The 14,412-nt window shown below is 46.2% G+C and overlaps 2 protein-coding genes across 2 annotated transcripts in view; one reads left to right on the top strand and one right to left on the bottom strand.

Moving 5' to 3' along the window:
- Polb (DNA polymerase beta) overlaps positions 1-896 on the top strand; it is a 30,338-nt gene extending 29,442 nt beyond the window's left edge. The window contains exon 14 of the mRNA XM_059244534.1: positions 783-896. Within this exon, the coding sequence (XP_059100517.1) occupies positions 783-877 (95 nt within the window). The 3' untranslated portion in view covers positions 878-896. The remainder of the gene's footprint in view (positions 1-782) is intronic.
- Positions 897-2,094: 1,198 nt separating this feature from the next.
- Dkk4 (dickkopf WNT signaling pathway inhibitor 4) lies at positions 2,095-5,101 on the bottom strand. The gene is made up of 4 exons (XM_059244533.1): positions 4,991-5,101; positions 3,871-4,021; positions 3,262-3,414; positions 2,095-2,380 (listed from the first exon to the last, which is right to left on the bottom strand). The coding sequence occupies exons 1-4, from the start codon at positions 5,099-5,101 to the stop codon at positions 2,130-2,132; spliced, it is 666 nt and encodes a 221-aa protein (XP_059100516.1). The 3' UTR covers positions 2,095-2,129.
- Positions 5,102-14,412: the final 9,311 nt, after the last annotated feature.

Here is a 14,412-nt window from a genome sequence, read left to right as displayed (position 1 = left end):
TACACATACCCACGTGTAGACATATGCATGTTTACACCACACACACAAAATTAGTAAGTGAATATAGTGGTTTTTAAAATCAGGATTGATTGATCTCTGTAGATCTTGTTTAACATGTCACAGTCTACTGTGTAGTTCACTAACAGTGTCAACTGGGAGAATGGAGTTTACCGTTTTGTCCTAATGTTACATAAAGCAGGGCTTCTATCTCATGTAGACTGGAGCATTGCTTTTCAAGTTTAAACATGCATGCAGTTCACTTAGGTCCTCATTAGACATGAGTTCTATTTCATGGGCACTCAACTGAATTTCATTTCATTGATTTAATTTTGGAGACACCTGCTTCAAGAGTCCATAATTCTGGTAAACTTCTAAATGATGCCATTACTGCTAGCTTAAGAACCATAGCCTGAGTTGGAAAAAAAAAAAAAAAAAAAAAAAAAACAAGATTATTATATGATGGTACAATAGAGATCGAGAAAAAAAGGAAATCATGAGCTAGGGTGGCTTTCCTGGCCACTGCCAGGATACCCGGTCTCTGTTAGCACTGGTAACATGTGACAGAACATGCATGCAGCATGCAGGCCCATGTCAGAAAGTGGAGGCAGGCCGGCAGGAACTTCTTCCACGCGCCTTAGTTACTTTCCCCGTGCTGGAAATGGAGACTTGTTCATGCTGAGTCAGCCTGAACTACTGATAGAGTCCTGCAGGCCAGGTGAGCTCACAGTCTGCAGTAACCAACTTCTCAAACTAGTTCCTTTTCCTTTTTTTCCTACCTGCAGGAGTTGCTGGGGAGCCCCTTCCAGTGGACAGCGAGCAGGACATTTTTGATTACATCCAGTGGCGCTACCGGGAGCCCAAGGATAGAAGTGAATGATGCCAGCCCCCCCCACACCCCACCAGCATATCCCACTAGGAGTCCTAATTTATTTCTCAACCTTTGCTATGTAAGGGTTCTGGTGTTTTTAAGTGATTGCTTCTTCTCTGTGCTTACCATGTACTGTAATCAATAAACCTCTTGAGCTATTGTAGGATACTGATTTTCTTAAAAGCAAGCGTGCTTAAATTTAATGTTTATGAGCACAGCTTACCATGGGCTTAGAAGAGGAAAGTAAGAGCCGAGGTGATAGGAAATGTTCAGTGGGATTTTTATTTCTGCCTTACATTGCAACCATGTTCTCCTCTACTGTCTCGTATTTACTCTCTACAAGTCACTCGGCTTTCCCAGGGGCTGCCTCTGGAAGCTGGTTCAGTATTCTCAGGAAACTGGGGCCTGCCAGGAGTGACGGCACACACCCTTATCCCAGCACTCGGGAGGCAGAGATGGGCAGTTCTCTGAGTTCAAAACCGGCCTGGTCTACAGAGTGAGTTCCAGGACACCAGAGCTACAATGGTGAGACCCTGTCTAAAAGAGAGAGAAGAAGCAAGGGGCCTGCATCAGTGAACCTTTTTTGTTTGGCCTGTTTTCTGTTTGCAGTATATGCTAGTAACCAGAAGACTAGGTGTGGGCTTCATCTCAGAAGCAGCATCCCTCTACCTGAAGTGACTCGTGACTATGGGGATGGGCACATTCACTAGTTTGTCTGGTAGGCCATTCACTGTATATCAGAAGATCATGTTGTATGTTGTATACCCACAAACAATTTCAATTTTTAAAAAAGATTTATTTGAACAGATTGATTGGCTATATCAGAATTGTTTTATTGTAGAATCATGTCAGTATTCTAGACAGGAGGAAAAAAGCCAAAAGTAGTTCACAGTGTAGCACCCCATAGTACTCTGGTGGCTGTGTGTTTCAGTTGCCGGATTTGGTGTTATATATATGCTGGGTGTGGTGGTGCTCGTCTGTAATCCCAAGCCTGGAGCGTAAGAGGATCGTGAGTTTGAGGCCAGCCTGGGCTACATAGCTTACTTTGAGACCCTGTCTCAAAACTCCTCCCCCTACCCCAAAAAGTGGAGGTGGAGGCAGGCGGATCTCTATGAGTTCAAGGCCAGCCAGGCTGACAGCAAGTTCTAGCCCAGCCAGGGCTACACAGTGAAGCCCTGTCTGAAAAAACCAAAATAAAAAATAACAATAATAAAATTAGTGTCTTGCTGTGTGAGCACGAGGAGTCCCATGTTTTTACAACTCATATTCTTTGGCACACTCTTAGCCTTGTCTGTTGCCGGTTACCAGTTGCCTGACTTCGACACGACAGTCCAGGACCACAGTCGCAGCGCTGGAAGATTTCCGGGGCTTGGGCAGTGTCTTTATACCCTCTCCTGGAGCAGACTTGTCCCTCTAGTAGAACTGGCTTGCAAATTTTTGTCCAAAAATGTCGAGCACAGCAAAGTCCTGGGCCACAGTCGGAAGTTCTCAGACAGCTTTCTCCCTCCTGTCCTGTAACAAGTTAGACACGGGTTTTAGTGGTAAATTGCTCATGGCAGCAGATGGGTTAAGGGGGTGTGTGTTGTTCTAGTGGCATGAGTTTGGGGATCTAGGAATGAAGGCTAAAAATAGCAACAGCCAACAGGACCCATTGGTCTCACACAATGAGGGGAAATTCTAGCCCTGCCTAGAATAATAATAAAAATAGTTACTATTGTTATTATTTGTCTTATTAAAGTCAAGGCATCAAGAAGGGATTCCCAGGCCTGGGAAATAAGCAGCACTCCACGAAGCTTTGCTAATGTAATTTTTGGTGAACATGGAATCCTTTTCTTACACAGGGAACAGCCAGCCCAATGGCATGAGCAGGAAAAGCCACTTTACCACGTTACTTTCCAATAGTCTATTATCTCAAAGACTGGAATTTGAGACTTTTTAAAATCACCAAGTGTGGCAGCAAACCCCTTTAATCCCAGCAGAGGCTGTTGGATCTCTGAGTCCCAGGCCAGCCTGGTCTACATAGTGAGTTCCAGGCCAGCCAGAGCTACATAGACCCTGTCTTGAAACAACAATCCATTTTGTATGTTGTACAAGGTTGGAGTGAATGTATTTATTTTCATCTGCTTTGTATGCCGAGGCTCTAGAAATGGGAAGTGGCACTTGGTATACCTCCGGCATAGTGAGTGAATGTGTGTGTGTGTGTAATTGAACACTGGAAGGTTTTCTTCCTAAGCACCTATTACTAGGGGCTTGCCCTGTCCTGGCCAGCAGAATCTCATGAGTTGTTCCAAGAGCACAGGTATGGGATGGAGAAGAAAGCTAGTTTTAGCCTGTGGGGCTGGGAGGGAGAACATGGTTTTTAAAATAAAATCTGCTCAAAATGATGGCCTTACCCTTACTGCTTTGTGATTTCTTAGTACTGGGCTTCCCCTGAGGTCTGTTTTCCTCCGTGGGCCATTTGCTGGTTCCTTCTGCATAGGTACCAACTTGCTCCTCAGTGTTTCTGTCCATTACTGGCCTTGTGTCTTCCACAGCAGTGCAGACATCTGAAGGACAGACAACCAGCTTTAATTAGTGTTACTAACCAAGGCCCAGAAGTACAGGCATGCAGTTACCGGATTGCTAATTTGGTAGCACCTCTACCTTCCATTCTACAATATTTTATATTTCTGACACACTGTATGTCTGATACACACATGTATGTAAGCATACATATGTTTACATACATCAAATAAAATAATTAATAAAATGCAAGTGAAAATGGAAAGATTCAAACCAGTCTACCTTGAACCTGTCCTTTAAAATCATTTTATTCATGTCATTGGTAAAAGGTGTTGACAGGTAATAAATTGTTTCATCAAAAAAGACAGCTGCACAACTTTACTTCACCCAGATCCAGGAACACCCTAGGACCTGCCTTCCACGGACTGTCCTGGCCTATGTGACTCCAATGACGCCTTCAGATTGCAGCCCCCATGGCTTGGAGACCAAGGTTTGCTCACCATTCACACAGACCGTTCCTGGGCAGCACATGGCACTCCTCTGGCACCTCCTTCGAACTCGGCGGCATGTGGCACAGAATGACTTGTCATCATGCAGCTCAAAGCAGAATTTTCCTATGTTACAGTCCTTGTCTGATGCACACTGTGAGCCCTGTGAAGGAAAACTTGTCACAGGCTGGCAAACCTAATGAGACCTAAGAGGCCTTTATCCAACCCATGGGTTGGGGTAGGGGTAGGGGGATGTTGAGATGTTGTGGCAAGCTTTGGGCACCATCTTAATTTTTCAGAGTAATTAGTTTTCTCCAAAAAAGAATATATCAAACTACCTGTGAGAAGACCTTGGTGGCTACTGAGCTTGTGTTTGAAAACTTGTCTTTAATCAATTATGAACCAACCATGCTCCATCCCGGTTTACTTCAAAACCCAGAATTTAATACTCTCATGCTCTTCGTGAAAAATCAAGTTTTTCCTATGTGTCTTACAGATGACAGATCTATGGCAGACGGTCCCACTGTCACGCACCCACTCCTCCCCAGCTGTCCTTCGTTACGTGTACAGTGTACACGCCACATATAGTGTAATGTATAGTATGCATAAATGATAGCAACCCCTAAAACAATTCTGCCAAGTAGATGATTACAATAATGTGTCATGTCCTAAAACGTTTAAGTCCTAATTCCTACATACATGCTGTGTAGCCTTGATCCAAATTCCTGTCTTCACTGCTGAATAGAAAGCTATGCCTATCTCAGGTTGTGAGGAAGACAAATGATTATCAAGGCCTAGCACATGGTACTGCTTTCATTATACACTGATTTGTAGACAAATTCAGAGCCCTGGCCCGAAACCCACTTTATTGCCTTTAGCTTTCCCTGGCTTTTTGAGAGGTTTCATCTGCAGTCCAGGTTGGCCTCTGCCTCACTCTCAGCTCCCTATTCTGCATTCTCTGCCTCCCGAGTGATGGGATTACAGGTCTGTGCTAATAGTCAATGACAAGAGAAAACGGGTTTCCTTGCAACCTCAGTCCTGCATCAGTTCACATAGAGGTGAGGGTGTCCTGCCTGATACGATGTTATCATTGCAGTTGGTCTCAGAGTTGCCTCGCTCTGGCTGCACTTACCTTCCCAGCACCTTGCACATCAGCAGAGCTCTTGATGTTGTTGAAATCCAGAACCAGAGCTCCCAGGGGTGAACAGAACCAGCTGAGTCCAAGCAAGGCCACCAGTACCATCCTTCAGTCACTCAGGTCTCTCCGGAGTTCCCAGTACCCCTTGCGTCTTCTGAGGCTAGGCTGCTGCCAACTCAGAGCTGAGTGGTCCTGCGTGCAATCTGCAAGTCGCCTGCAGCAGCCCTTTCTGAAAGAGAAGCGAATCTGCCCAAGGACTGTGTGTTAGATGAGACAGGCCGGGTCTGACCAGCATGCTTTTCCGAAACTATTTATAGCCAGATGTGGCCCCTCTTCTCCCTTACAACCCACTTGTTTCCTTCCTCTTTACCCCACACAGGCTCCAACAGATCCCTTCAAATCTTTGATCAATAGTTCAAAACAAGGACTCAGTGGAAGGAGACCAGAGGCAGGGCCACAGCGGCGGAGGCTCCTCCAGGCAGGAATCCCTCTTAATTATCGCATATCAAAGTCAGTTCAAAGGGCTCCCAGGAGAGAAGGATGTTGGTATCAAAGGCAGTCCCAATAATCACCTGCATTTCCGACCCTCAAACCTTTGGGAGGAGGGGCAGACTAAGATGTGTTTTCACAGCTAATGTACTCAAAGAAAGAATGACTCACATTAGCCAATATGCTATTATAGATGTTTAAAAGAAATAAAACAAAATAAAACTAATTATTGAATCTACTCTGAAGTCGAAGGTGGAGAAGAGTGCCTTTTCCTTAGCCCTGACGTCTGCGCTTGAAAGTCCCAATAGCTTCCGAAGTGTGACTATGGGATCACTTGCTCTGTTCAGATAAGTGTCACTTGGGAAATCACTCTTCTTACAATGAAAACTGAGCTGTTTGAAGTCAGAGGTATTTTATTAGAAAAATAATGGAGTATATAAACATCTGGCCTTATTTTCAAATATCTTAATTACTTTTTAAACTGATGTTTTAAAAAAGCATAAATTGCTGGGCGGTGGTGGCGCATGCCTTTAATCCCAGCACTCAGGAGGCAGAGCCAGGTGGATCTCTGTGAGTCGAGGCCAGCCTGGTCTACAGAGTAAGTTCCAGAAGAGGCACCAAAACTACACAGAGAAACCCTGTCTCAAAAAACAAACAATAATAATAATAATAATAATAAAGTAAAATAAATAAATAAATAAGCATAACTTAGCACCTATACTCCCAGTACATGGGAAGGGGGGGCAAAAGGATCAAGAGTAGTTCAAGGTTAGCCTTGGCTACATAGCAAGTTGGACCCTGTCATAAGAAATAGTAATCATTTTTTTGAGATTTTATTTTTAATTATGCACACACAGTGGGGATGGGGTTGTGCATGTGAGTGCAGTGCCCAAGGAGGCCAGAAGAGGGCGTGAGAGCCTGAGGAGTTAGAGTTACAGGTGGTAAGCTGCCTAATGTTTGTTCTTCATTACTGAGCCATCTTTCCAGCCCCTACATTGAATTATTATTTTTTTTTTTGTTTTCTTTTATTTTCAAGACAGGGTTTCTCTGTGTACCCCTGGCTGTCCTGGAACTTGCTCTGTAGACCAGGCTGGCTTTGAACTCACAGAAATCCTCCTGCCTCCACCTCCTCAAGTGCTGGGATTAAAGGCATGAGCCACCACTGCCCAGCTTCCAAAATTGAATATTTAAAACGTCTGCTTTGACCTTTTCTCATATATAAAAATTTTATTTTGAAATGTAGTCTTATGTTGCCCAGGCTGCCCTCAAACTCCAGGCTCATCTCCCTGCCTCCACCTCTGAGCAGCAACCGCCGAAGCTACCTCGGTCTGGCAGAGAAGTGGAGGGAGTACCTGGGTGGTTGGTGCGCTTCTCAGCGTTTGGAATACTTTCAAGAGGAAACAGACCAGATGTGGGAAGCAAAGACCTCTTAGTTCTCTTCACACTAGTCATTCTTTTCCGTGGGGACTCAGCCCACGACTGTCTAAGATCTAACAAGGCAGGGGCCTGGAGAGTTGCCATTAAGGGAACTGGCTGCTCTTGCAGAGGACCTGGGTTCAATTCCCAGCACCCACATGAAGGCTCACAACAGTCTGTAACTCCAGTACCAAGGAATCGGATGCCCTCTTCTGACCCCTTTAGGTAGCAAGCAGGCACATACGTGGTGCTCATACACAAAGACAGGCAAAACATTTGTACATAAGGTAATAAAACCTTTAAAAATTAAATAAAATCTAACAAGACCCCATGACTTTGCTCGCTCTTCCAGCAGGACCCTGACACAGCCAGGGACTCCTATGACATGCTGTGGTAGTGAGGACATTCTCAGTTGGGAGTTCCCCAGCAGGCCTCTGCTCTCAAGCTGCAGGGTGGGGTGGGGGGCTCTTTCTGTACAGCCTCCTTCCAGGCAGCTCTATTTTATACAAGCATCATTTGCACTGCTAACATCAAAACCCTCGGGTAGTTCAATAAGCGTGGGAGTAGGGGAGTTAGTGAATCCATTTTGAAGGTACAAAATCAGGTCCCAAGGAAGAACTCCAGCTGCCTTTTGCATGCTGGTTCTGCTTCCTGCCCTCTCCTGAACTGCAGAGCATGTCAGGGAACCCAAAGCTTTGGGGTACACACAGGTGAAAGATGGATAGAAAGGCGATCCTGTGACACGAACCGTCAAGTTCTTGTGACCGACTGTTGGAAATAAACTATATAACTGAAGATCTGGAGTCTAGAAGAGTCTAGGATGGACGGTGGTGTCCTTTTATTATGACAAGCACTGAAAAGTCTAATGCAGGCATAAATAACTTCAGAGGGGACACCATATACACCTTTTAGAGAAAAAGGTGGGTGGTCACAGGACAACTAATATTTGAACTGATTTTTGAGGGATGTAGGTTAAGAGGCAGGTGGCAACCAGGGAGTGGTGACACGCGCCTTTAATCCCAGCAGGCGGATCTCTGTGAGTTCGAGGCCAGCCTGGTCTATAGCGCAAGTTCCCGGACAGTCAGGGCTACACAGAGAAGCCCTGTCTCAAAAAAACAAACAAACAAACAAACAAAGGCTCACGGTGGTGATGGTTGGTGAGGGTTCTTGTTCTGGATAGAAGTTTTCCAGGCTGGAAAGGCGATTCGGGGAGTCGGGGTAACAATGAGATTTGAGGAAAGCTCTCCAAATTATCACCTTGATTCTAATATCGAGATGTGAGATTAACCGCTATGGCTCCACTCTCCTGAGCCAAGTGGCTACAGTGCCAGACCAGCATTGGAAAGTGTCTCTGTCTGTCTGTCTCTGTCTCTGTCTATCTCTGTCTGTCTGTCTGTCTGTCTCTCTCTCATACACACACACACACACACACACACACACACACACACACACACACTACTGAAGAAATGTGGACCTTCAGAGTCAGGCAGATCCAATTCAGTCACCAGCCTGACTTCCTGGCTCCGCTTTCCATTCCCCCGAACTCACGTCACAGCATTTAGAAAACGCTCCTCTAGTTGGCTACCTACTTGGTTTTTCACCTAGGCAGCAAGCCCTGAGAGGGTAGGGCTCTCACGAATTGATCTTTGGAGCATCAGACTTGAATACTAAGCACATAATAAAAGCTAGAAAAAAAAAAAAAAAAAAGCAGGATTTTGCACCGTAGTCCAGGCTCCTAGGAACGGGCAGCTTCAGCCTTCTTGGTTTGGGATCTGCAAGTGTGAACCACCATCCTTGACAAAGCTCTGAAACTTTTCATGTGACAAACAACTGCAGAAATAAACAGGTTCGTGTGATCCTTCTGATGTGGGCAAGTTGCCAAGGCAACTTATAGAAGAATGAGTTTATTCTGGTTTACAGCTCCTTGGAGACTGTATGGCAGGGACAGCAGGACAGCAGGGACAGCAGGACAGCAGGTATCAGACATAGTGGCAAGAACAGGAAGCTTAGACCGCACATTTTCAGCCACAAGCCCGACACAGAGAGAGCAAACTAGAAGCAGGTCTTTGACTCTCCAAGCCTGCCCCAGTGACATCCTTCCTCCAGAAAGGCCACACAACTTACCTCCTGAAACAGCAACCCCAACTGAGAACCAAGAGTTCAGATGTCTGGGGCCGTGGGGATGTTTCTGATTCAAACCACCACACCCGCATGCCTAAAACTCTAAAACGTTTCTTACTACTGTGGTTTGGATGTTAAATGTCTTCCATAGGTTCATGTGTTTGAACAACTGGTCCCTAGTTGGTTGTGCTGTTCTGGAAGGTTGTGGAACCCAGAGGAGGTGGAGCCTTGCTGGAAGAAGTGAACCACTGGAGATGGATTTTTAGGTTTGGTAGTATGGCCCCGTTTCTTGCCCAGTCTCAGCTTCCTGGCTATGGACAGACTGTGACTAGCCACCTCGCACTCTACCACTGTGCCTTCCCCACTGGGATGGACTCTATTTATCCTTGAAGCACAAGCTAAACAAACCCTCCCTCCCTCCCTCTTTTAAGTTGCTTCTTGTTGCGTCGAGATTGGTCACAGTAGAAGGAAAAGCCGAGGCTGTCCGTCTCTCAGGCCAGTGCTTTATACCACCAAGTAAACTCCAACAGCCAGCAATCACGTTGCTTTGCTATGCTTAATGCAGTTCAGCAGAGCAAACTCTCCCCTGACCTCAGGCCTCGTTTTACAACAAGGCTACTGTCTCTGGCTCTGAAAAGCCAGGGTCGTTTTAAGGAGAGTGGAAATACGAGGGCAGGGTGATGGGAAAAAGGCTGGTGTATCTTCGAATCTGCCAAGGCCACCTGCCCATTAGTTACCAAGGTGTTCCTCATCTTGGAGACCATCTCCACTCAGGATTAGGGATAATAGAGCAGTGGGGGGGGGGGATGTCAATGAAGGGGCGTGAGAGAAGTTTTAAAAGGCATCTGCTCTGTTATAGTTCAGATCTGAAATATCCTCCACAGGCTCGTGTATTTGGACACTCGATCAACAGATGGTGACGGCTGTGGGGCCTCCGCAGGGGGGACACCGTCACCAGCCAAGGGCTCCATACCACACCGGTGGTGCCTAAGGAGTTCGTCTTGAGACCTCCACCCAAGCCAAGACTCACGGCTACAAAAGAAATGGATCTCAGGGAGAACCAAATAGCAAGCAAGTTGGGTTTATTTTTTTAGTTGTTGTTTGAGATATGATCTCTCTATGTAGTCCTGGCTGTCCTGGAACTCTCTAGGTAGACGACGCTAGCCTCTAAGTCACAGAGATCCTTCTGCTTCTGCCTTCCAAGTGCTAGAATTAAGATATGTGCCAACATATCTGGACTTTTCAAAAAAAAAAAAAAAAGGTTACATTTATGTGTGTGTGTGTGTGTGTGTGTGTGTGTGTGTGTGTGTGTGTGGTGTGGTATGTGTGTGGTGTATGTGTGTATGGTGTGGTATGTGTGTGGTATATGTATGTGTGTGGTACATGTGTGGTGTGGTGTGGTGTGCACGTGTGTGTGTGTGTGTGTGTGTGTGTGTGTGTGTGTATAGGGGAGCATATGGTGCCACACACCAATACTTGTGTACAGAGGTCAGAGGACAACTTTCGGTGGGTGGGTTTTCTTCTTCCATGATGGAACTCCCAAGTGCTGAGCTCAGGTTATCAGGCTTAGCAGTAAACCCTTTTACCCCCAACCACCTCAGCAGCCCAGAGGTTGAGCTCCTTTACAGTGGGTATTTCTGGCTCCCAGGTTACATCTCTAACGGCTTCTGAGGAACACTCCTGGCCTTTGTTTTCTGACATTGGCCCATAGAATATAATTTGTAGTGATGTTAAAAGTCACAGAACTTTTCTGAGTAAACAAAATTGTAAGGTGGATTTAAGAGGGGCACTGTTTGTGTTTTAGGGAAAAGACTTGAATCATAAAAACTCAAGGCTATACTTCATTTTGGCCATAAGTATGTGCAGTCTAGTCACTGTCCTTGACGATCTAGGCTGAGATGTCTTTGAGAATGAATCATCTGGCCCTAAGTGAGCATCATTTATTAATTACCTTTGGCAAGATGTCTTTGGAAAATGCATCGTCTCTGTGGGCCGTTCGGTTCTTTTATATATAGAGAGAGACTTACTTACATTTAGTTATTTATTGCGGTGGGGAACATGCATGTATCGTGGAAGGCAGAGGACAGCTTGTAGGAATCAGTTTTCTCTTCCACCTTTGTGGGTCCCAGGAAGTGTGGGTCCCAGGAAGTGTGGGTCCCAGGAAGTGTGGGTCCCAGGAAGTGTGGGTTCCAGGTCCAGCAAGTGCCTGTGCCCGCAGAGCCATCTCAACAAGCCATTCTTAGGCCCTTATCAGTGTAGTCCAAGGTCTCCGGACTATGTCAGCAGTAAAAATACACCAGGTCTGGGGTACAGACTCCCTTTCTCTCCCAGCCTTTTCTCCCTCTGCCCATATCATTCCCTATCTTTCTGTTTTGCCTTAACATGTCTTGCAAAGGCGGGTCACTTGGGGCAGATCTTTGAGTATAACCCCACTTGAAATTTGAGGCACAACGTGACCAGTGTGAACTTCCAAGGTCACAAACCACAGTGCACCATGGTGCCACTCTGCCAAGATGTACTCCGTCTCCTGAAGCTGCAGGTGAAAATAAATCTTCCCCTTAAGTGTTTTTTTTTTTTTTTTTTTTTTTTTTTGGGTCTGGCGTTTTGTTGTAAGAACAAGAAAAAATAACTAATGCGTGTTCAAAGGAGCCTCCCTGTCCTTGGGTCAGTCCACTGAAGTTCACAGGAGGCCTACAGCAGTCAGATCCTTGCGGAACCCAGCTGGGACCCCTTGAACAGCAAGCGGCTCCCTAACATGGCTGTCTTTTGAAGAGTCACCACCCAGTACCCATGAGCTGCAGAACAAAGCAAGCCTCTTGCGCAGCTGGGCTGAGATGCTGTCACTGAAACGCCCCAAGGCAAGGATTAGGGTTTAATTGAAGAGATCAAGCTATTCCTCTTATTTTGTAGTAAACACCTGGGCCCAAAGAACTCTACTGTTAAATGCTGTTGAATAAGCTGAGGTGAAATGAAAATTCCCCAGAGAAATTTCCAGAGGTTCCTCGCTTGGCATTTCAGGCCTGATTACTGACCCAGGTGAGAATTGCCCGTTTATGCTGACACCTGCATTCTCCCAAATTAGGGCCTCGGAAGTTCAAACCCACGGCAGCATGCAGATGATTTATGTTCAGTTAGGAAAGAAGAGTTTTGTTATGGTTCCTGTGTCAAAGCCGCTTTGACTTCCATAAATTTTGCTTTTCTTTAAAAGAAAATCAAAGGAACTTAAATGGGCAAGTCTTTGGCAGACTCTCACAGGAAATGCTCGGTAAAATCAGAGATGAGAAAAGGCATGTGGGGGTGGGAGAGGGCGGGGGGGGGGGGGGGGGAGGCAAGCAAGATTGATGGTACAGTCAAAACATGAGCGGATTCTAGTATCCCCGGTCTGCAGACTGAGGAGAGAGGAGACCTAGCTTCAGAGCATGCTGAGGAGGAGCTGGCTGGCGAGCGGCAGCAGAGTGTGGGTGCAGCAGTCCAGACAGTGTGGACAGGAAGCCCTGAACCCAAGGACAGCTCCTTCCTCCCGTTATGTGGGAATAGGGAAGTCTTGCTACCTCTGAACCTCAGTTCCTCTTGAGCACCAGGCTTCTCACACCATCTTCTGTGGTATTATGGTATGTTTGCCCTGGCTCTCCAGGGGCCAACTCCAGCAGTCACTGCTCAATCCACGTTCTTGGTAAACAATGATTTTGGACCTATGAAGTAAAGGGGTGCTGACAAGGGCCCCCCTCTTCCAGAAGACAGTGCCAAGCTCTCTGCTCTCCACACAGAGGTCCACGGCCAGTAGCACCAGGTTCCCTGGACCTTCCTTCCTGTTGTCTTTTGTTCTGAAATAAAAGGTCTGATGTTTTTTCTTACCATTTCTAGATCCGCCCTCCCCTTCCTCCCCCTTCCCCCCCCCCCCCATGCCTCACCTGCCCTTCCTCACCATGGGCACTCTCTCTTTTCTTGCTCTTCTGGGCCATTCTGGGCCACAACTGACACACGCACTGTACAAAATACCTTCAAGGGTGACAGCAAGCCTCTGAAAAGGCAAGGAAAGAGAAAAGTGAAACCGGCCATATCTCAACAACTCTCTTTTGGTTGGCGAAGGACCCAACTTGAGACAGGGATCTTATTCATTTGAATGGATTGTTACCTGACTCTCACTGTAGTGTCCTGTTATCAATGCCACTTACATCCCAGGAAAAAATGGTTATAGTTATGTTGCAAGAGTGATCCACGATGACTTCTTTTTCTCTTCTATTATCATCATCATCACCATCATCATCATCATCATCATCATCATCATCATCATCATCATCATTACCACCATCATCATCATCATCATCATCATCGTATCATCATTATTTTAAGGCAAGACCTCACAGTCTGGCCTTAAAGTCCAGGATGTCTCTAAGCTTGCATGTCACTGTCTCTGCCCCCCAGTACTGGGGTTAGAGGCCTGTGCACCCCCTCCCCCGTGTGCTGCCTCATGCTTGGTTCCTCGAGGACCTCTCAGTCTTTTGAGATCATCGTATGAGACATCTTCATGGTATTCCCTTTGATTTGTTAGGTTTAGGCTAGAGGCCAGTTAGGCCTCACCAGCCTGCAGTAGCCCCTACCCCTCCAGCCTCACTGGCGAGAGGAGACACTGAGAGCCTCTAACAGGCTTCCCAGATCCTGGGAGTTCAGTAGAGGCCTGATAAATCCTGAGCAGACAGGTGCTCGGGTTACACCGGCATCTCTCACCATCTCTGTCCTCATAGCTGACTCAGAGACCCCTGTTGCTTACAAAGAGAGAAAGACACGCTACTAAGAGCCTGTCTAAGAGCCTGTAACTCAGACAGACTCCACAGGTGCCTGGATTCCAGGAGAGCGACCTAATTCCTCTGCAAAGGACATCGGCAGGACCTTAGATTACTAAACCCATGGACATGAGAGGGCCAAGGACATTGCCCAGCGTCACATCCTCTAAGTCAGACATGCACAAGTTCCCTTCTCTCTAGCATGCCGGAAGATGCCTCCTTCCCTTCCCCAAAGCCTCACAGTAGACTTCTTTGCTCATTTGGATGATCTGAAATCCCTTCCTTTCTCTTCAGTCCTGACTCTCTCTGGCGTTGAGTAAAGCTGTGGCCTCAATGTGCCTGCCTTATACCCTTCCCTCCTATATGTTAAGAGTAAACACCATGCAGGAAGGAGGGGACTGGACGGACAGAAGCACACACAACCTAGAGTTCCTGCCCATTCTCAACCATTGCTTTCTGCTTATACCTTCATCCCGATATTCTTTTCCATCATTTCAGCCCTTCTCTCTTATTTCTCTTTATTCTCTTATTTTTCTTCTTATAATCTCTTGAAATACATGTGTACGTATGTATTTATTTATTAAATTTATTTTGAGACAAGGTCTT

Source organism: Peromyscus eremicus, chromosome 17, assembly GCF_949786415.1.
Source record: "Peromyscus eremicus chromosome 17, PerEre_H2_v1, whole genome shotgun sequence".
Lineage (NCBI taxonomy): Eukaryota > Metazoa > Chordata > Mammalia > Rodentia > Cricetidae > Peromyscus > Peromyscus eremicus.
This window is presented reverse-complemented; position numbering and strand designations above follow the sequence as displayed.

Excerpts from the sequence above, each read along its gene's own strand:
- Dkk4 (XM_059244533.1), bottom strand. The coding sequence starts at position 5,101 with ATGGTACTGGTGGCCTTGCTTGGACTCAGCTGGTTCTGTTCACCCCTG. Across the intron at positions 4,022-4,990 it reads ATGTGCAAGGTGCTGGGAAG|GGCTCACAGTGTGCATCAGA; the intron begins GTAAGTGCAGCC and ends TTTCCTTCACAG. Across the intron at positions 2,381-3,261 it reads GAAATCACAAAGCAGTAAGG|GACAGGAGGGAGAAAGCTGT; the intron begins GTAAGGCCATCA and ends AACTTGTTACAG.